Source organism: Sinocyclocheilus anshuiensis, unplaced genomic scaffold (assembly GCF_001515605.1).
Source record: "Sinocyclocheilus anshuiensis isolate Anshui unplaced genomic scaffold, SAMN03320099.WGS_v1.1 scaffold615, whole genome shotgun sequence".
In the NCBI taxonomy this organism is placed as follows: domain Eukaryota; kingdom Metazoa; phylum Chordata; class Actinopteri; order Cypriniformes; family Cyprinidae; genus Sinocyclocheilus; species Sinocyclocheilus anshuiensis.
The window spans coordinates 508,572-514,571 of record NW_015552647.1 but is presented as its reverse complement, the minus strand read 5'-3'; the positions used below and the strand labels follow the sequence as shown (position 1 = coordinate 514,571).

At 38.3% G+C, this 6,000-nt stretch overlaps 1 protein-coding gene across 2 annotated transcripts in view; it reads left to right on the top strand.

Annotated features, from left to right (window-relative positions):
• Window positions 1-6,000, top strand: part of LOC107667002 (FERM domain-containing protein 4B-like) — a 48,852-nt gene that overhangs the window by 33,535 nt on the left and 9,317 nt on the right. For both annotated transcript variants that reach the window (XM_016458563.1, XM_016458562.1), the window contains exon 12: window positions 5,184-5,260. In XM_016458563.1, coding sequence (XP_016314049.1) covers window positions 5,184-5,260 — 77 coding nt within the window. The remainder of the gene's footprint in view (window positions 1-5,183; window positions 5,261-6,000) is intronic.

The following is a 6,000-nucleotide window of genomic DNA, read 5'->3' as shown; positions in this document are numbered from 1 at the left end:
TGATTTTATTAACTTCACTTATAAGGTACACCAGTATTACCATAACATGAGGGCTTTGTCCAAGAAGACTCAATGTTTTAGGAGTAACGTCCGCATTTAAACACAGCAGTGATTCCCCCAAATCACCGTTCCATGTGTGTACGGATGGATCGGTTTGTGAAAGGGAAGAGAAAAGCCATAGATGAAGTCGCACAGACCCAGGCAGGTGCTGGTCATTTAAAAGCTAAATGCAGAAAATATGACAAGACATATCTTGCTCTCGGTTTCACTCACTGTGTCTATACCAGACGCTACAGTTGACGCGTCGCGCCACAACAGCTCTACACTGGATGCGACAAAGCGACCGTTGCAAATCATTTTAACTTTGTGTCAGTACGTCATAAATAGAACAAGGCATCAGTTTAATGTCGGGTTTTGTCGTGTCGCATCGCGCCGAATCTAGTGTAGACAGCGTCACTGATTATGGTTCTACTGTATTTTGCCGCTCGCGTCCGGTGTAGACACTGTGTCTAATACTGTGTTGGTCATATTATACAATGATTTATAGCTTGTCTTTGTTGAATAATACAGAGCATAAAGAGCTTTAAAAAATAATTGCATATTAAATCGCAATCGCAATATTGGTAAAAAAAAATCGCAATTAGATTATTTTCCAAAATCGTTCAGCCCTACTATAAGCTGTAAAATCCAGTTCTTTGTTCTTAGAAGCAGACATTGCGTTAACCCAGTACCTGTGAACACAACAGTATTGGTGTGCCTCTTCTGTAGATATTTCTTATCGACAATTTTCTGTTAATTGACATTTTTAATGAACATGCTCATTTATCACGTTTGTTATCACATGTCTGTTCCATGAGAGATTAGTAACCATTGCTCTTTTTTTATGAGGAGAGCTTCTATATTTCACCCCAGCCTCACTCATTAAAGTGTCTGTTAATTGGCATCCATTACACCAGTGCTTTGTAGGACGCAACTGGGTGTGTATGTATATTCAACCCTGTTCCAGATAATTAATGGGCATGTCCCACTCTGAAACCCTGCTGCATGGCAGCAATGAACACCAGCCCCTCCCTGTAGAGGGTGTAATTATGGAGCTTCATGGGGAACAGCGCTGGGCGGCAGGGTGATATCTGAATGGGGATTGGCTCTGTTGATGGAGCCCCAATCAGCTCTTCTCCTGGCAAAGGCATCTACGGGGTGTTATGGGAGTAAACATCTTCCTTTTTATTTCTCCTTTTGTCTTAACAAAAAGGTAATGTGGTGGCACCATAGTACAGTGTTGCTATCACATAGTATCGCCAGAGTACATTGATATACATATATTCACAATTTTTCAAGGTACCTTGTCCAAAAAAAGGTAATAAATTTGGTTATCTTCTCTTCCATTCCCTCCCTCTCCTTTTTGTGTCTTTTCCCACTCGAATGAGTGTTTTAACACTCTTTTTAAAGGTACACTAGGCCCTGTCAGAGTGCAACCCATCATCTGGCCGGTATTGATTGTGCTTCCTGCCAAAGAGGGCAGTCTTTGTGTCCACCCACCCCCCAATCTTCTTCCAGAACACCAAGCTCATTATGCAAATCTGACCGTCATTGTGCATTTCACTCAGCCCTGACAATCGATCAAGCAATAAAACACAATTAGCTTAGCAGGGGGCTATAGAGGAGAGCGAGGGGTCTCGCGGCTATAACTCCTCCACATGCAAGAGCTGTTGGGGGTCTGCAGTATTAAAAGCTCTGAAACTTTTTGTCTGAACTTTCCCGGGCTCTGAACTGATGCCATATCAAAGAAGTAAATGAAGTGTATTTTGTATTGTTTCTGATAAAGATACATTTGAAATATCAAAACTCCTGTCATTAGTTTGTCCCCAGTTTTAGTATAGGAAAGTTGCTAAAAGATCAGACACAGGCAGATGACAGTTAATACATTTTTGTTGTTTACATTGTGTTTATACTAAATTATGTGCTCTTGTGTGTTAGCCTATATCATTGGGTCATCCTGTAAAGCAGGGGTTTTCAAACATTTTGATGCCAAGGAAATATGATCTCTCCTTGCAAGGGACCACATTGCCAAAAAATAAAGATGGCAATATAGTTACAAGTGTCACAACCCATTTAGATTATGTGGGAAAAAATGTGTGATATAACGATAACTTGTTGTTTGCAAAATTAAGTAAATAAAAATGTTAAAAAGGTGCACTAAAGCCAAAGAAAATGAATAAAGTATTATATGGAAAATACTGACTTTATATTATACGGACCATGTATTAAAAACCACTCTGAAGATCCTAACAACCGTATAGCAACACCCCAGCAAGGTGGTGAGATTTGCGTATGCAAACACCGCTCACATTTCTTTCTAAACTGTTTTTACTATTTATTTGTGGTTACCTCCAGAGGGATTTTGTCTGTATGAGTGTCTTGTGTCTGAGAGAGGGTGATGCAGAATATGACAATTGCGTCTGGATTGCTCATATTTGATCACGTGTATTGTTGGTGTCTGGTGTGGCTTCTGTTATACTTTTATTTTTTATGCCTTACCTTCTGAAGAGTTATTCTCTTTCACTTAAGTCTGTGCTTTCATTTAAGTTTAATGTTTTGTGGCAAAGTTCACATAGTCAGTGTGACAGTCCAGCTCATACAAGTTGCAGTTCCAGTAATTTTGGTTATAGAGTGCAGTTATCACTCTCATCATATATCTGTGTGTTTGTATAACTATATCTACCACTCCAAAAAAGGACTGATAACCATATTCCGCTACTGTGTGAACGCAGCCAGTCTTGAAGATCTAGTGACTTCTACATCTTGAGGGTGTGTTCATATTCACAACATATTTCTGCACTGCATCATCATTAGCCCAGTGACATGAAAGACTTTAAGGTGTGTAGGATTATAAAATACTACTTTCACACATCCAGATTAAGCATGAGCTGCTTTTTAGATTAGTGTAAATTGAATCCACTAGTATCGATACTAGTGCTAAACAAATTGGTATCACATGCAACAATTACATCAGGATCAGTGATACCTAAAAAATACATTATGAAGGGTTTGGGTCAGCATGTTTGCCACCCTAAAAATTGTTTATTTTAATTTAACTCATTTTTTTATTAATTAGTATTTTAATTTATTTTTATTTAGCTTAATTATCTATTTTTATTTTGTTAATTTAATTGAATTTTGTTTTAATTCTTAACATCTGCAGACTTCCTAGATTTGCCTGACTGTGATGAAGATTGTTCCCATTGTCTTTCCATTTGCATGCTCTCTCATTTGCCCTCAGACTTACCTTGTTATCAGTCATTTAATTGTCTAAAAGAATTATGCTGAAAAGCTAGTCTCGCTCGGCTTTTTAAACTGCTGCCATTAGTAGATTGTTGAGAATGCTTTTATCGTTCCCAGTCCTGGTTTTAAATGAGCTGATTTTGCACAATTTCAGAGTCATAAGAAATACATTATAATGTGTTATCATCACATGTTCTGGTAATAAGATAATGGCTTGACAAAAAAAGTAATGTTTTTGGGTCAATTGTGTGTTTATACTGCAAATTTTGAGTGATCAGTACCACCTTTGGACTTCAACATATAAAGTAGTATATATTTTTAGTTATTTTGTCTAATGTCAAAGAAAGGTCAGGGAACTTTAATGTTGTCAGATAGTGAGCCATGATATGAGAGAGGCATGCTGTTTTCACCAGGAGGTGAAGAGTGCCATGGCCAGCCATTAATGATTACAAGAAGTAGTAGATTCCTGGCATATTTGCCTTGGGAAACGTAAGGGAACGAACATCCAAACCAGCGGGTGAAGGATTACGATTCAGACTGTAAAAATGAGACACGCTAGGAGAAGGAACATGGATTAATGAATAGCTATAGAAGGGTGTTCATTATAATCAATGCACCAAATCCCCTCCCAAAACGGAACAAGAGGAATAACATACTATGTGTGTGTATTTCAGAGAGCGTAACCTGTTTGTCTGGTTTGACAAGGACAGGAATCGGGTATCAGAGTAAGAGGGTGGTGACCGTAGAGAAAGAATGAAGTTGTGAACGCGAAGGTTTAATTACATGTGTGAGTTAGAGAGTTTCACAGAGGTGATTGCATAGTCGGCAGACGGAAATGGAGAGAGACACTAGTACTTGAAGAGAAGTCAGCTCAAGGTGGGTAAGAGCAAAGTGAGGTGCTAGTGATGTCACAGGAAGGGGGAGGGAAGGGGCGGGGCTCAATCGCCTGAAACTCTTGCAACACCTTTTGGTCTCTTCGAAAGCACACAAGAGAGTATTGTTCGAGGAAGCCACAACCCTGTGGGAAACTTTAGATCAGGACTATACTAAACCTGTCCAGCTATCCAGGGACTTTAAAGGCTTACTAACTGAACTGGTAAGGTCCATTTTTTTAAGATCTCTGAAATTAGAATAAGTTGTCATTATTCATTTTGTTGTTATTGATCATAACTGTCAGAAATATGTCAAGTTTTAATATGCTCTCGGCAGTCAAATATTCTGTGCGATCCACGCTCTGATCATATTGTTCCTGTGTGTATTACTCAGAGCTGCATTCGAGCAGTACCTGGTGGGAAGCGTTTATTAACATTCCTGGCAAATCCTCACCCCCGCACGCTGATAGTAGTTGGATATTGTACTTACCCTGCCCTAAGCTGGGAAGATCTATGATGGAGCTCTGGAATAAAGATCTGAAAGGACAGTTCTCATGAATGGCAGATGTTTTGGCCATGCTTTTACCACAAACCTGTTTTTCAGAGCTCTCCCTTTAGGGCGAATTTGATCATTAGTTGTGAGCTCAGTGGACGCTTTGCTTCTGTAGTGCTTTGATTGTATTAGCTTCATACCCAAAGCAACTGTCTTGTGCTTCCAGCTAAATATATCAATATTCATACTGATGTAGTGATGTTTTTGTGAGCGATTTCAGAGTATAGTGTTTCCAGGAGGGAATTAAAATATATTTTTCTTGGTTTGACAGAGAACGCAAAAAAAATTTTAAATGCCAAAATACAGGGATGTAAATGTTCTCAATGGGTGAATCTCACACAGAAATGTCTAGATCATAGAAATTAGTGCAAATCCTGTTTGTAAGACTTTTTTGTCATTGAGATAGTTTCATAACTTTTCACGTAACAGTGTTCCTAATATAGTTCCTGTCTAACTCATTTCCTTTTTCTTTGTAGCTCTTTCTGTGGAAACAGCTTGAAAACCTGTATTTCCGAGAGAAGAAGTTTGCTGTAGAGGTCAACGACCCTCAGAGGTGAGAGAACGAGATAAATCAGTCACACTTTATTTTAAGGTCCAATTCTCACTATTAACAAACCATTAACTATGACTTTTGCTGCAGTAAGCTCATAATTTGCTGCTTATTAATAGTTAAGGTAAGGTAGTTGTTAATTTTATATATTGGGTAGGATTAGGGATGTAGAATATGGTCGTGCAGAATGCGCTTTATAAGTACTATTAATCAGCCAGTATGTTAAAAATAGGCATGCTAATAAGCAACTAGTTAATAGTGAGAATTGGTCCTTATACTAAAGTGTTATTAAATCTACAATAGGTCATGTCTTGATATACATTTTCCATGTTATAAACCTGAATGAAACTGGTTGAAGCACTCAGTGAGCACGGTTTGTGATTTTGCTAAGCATTATTTCTTTACTTATAGACTATAGGATGTGGCCTTTGAATAGACTAAGTAAATGTTAGCAATGCAAAGCCTTTTGACGTAGCTAATGTGTTTCCAACGCTGAACTGCAACAGTGAAGCAATCGGTCACTTCACGTTGCAGTAGTAATACAGGTTAGGGTTGCTCTGTAAACAAAGATGCTATCCCACAGGACATTGTGCCACAGTGTCACTGACCACCTTTATAGTCAGTCGGTATTATATATCCGGTAACCTTAAAACTGCTTCATGTGGTGACATCTAATTTATTTGGATTTAAAAAGCTATTTAGTTTGAATAAACCTGACTACTTTTTATTGTCATTTTTAAATG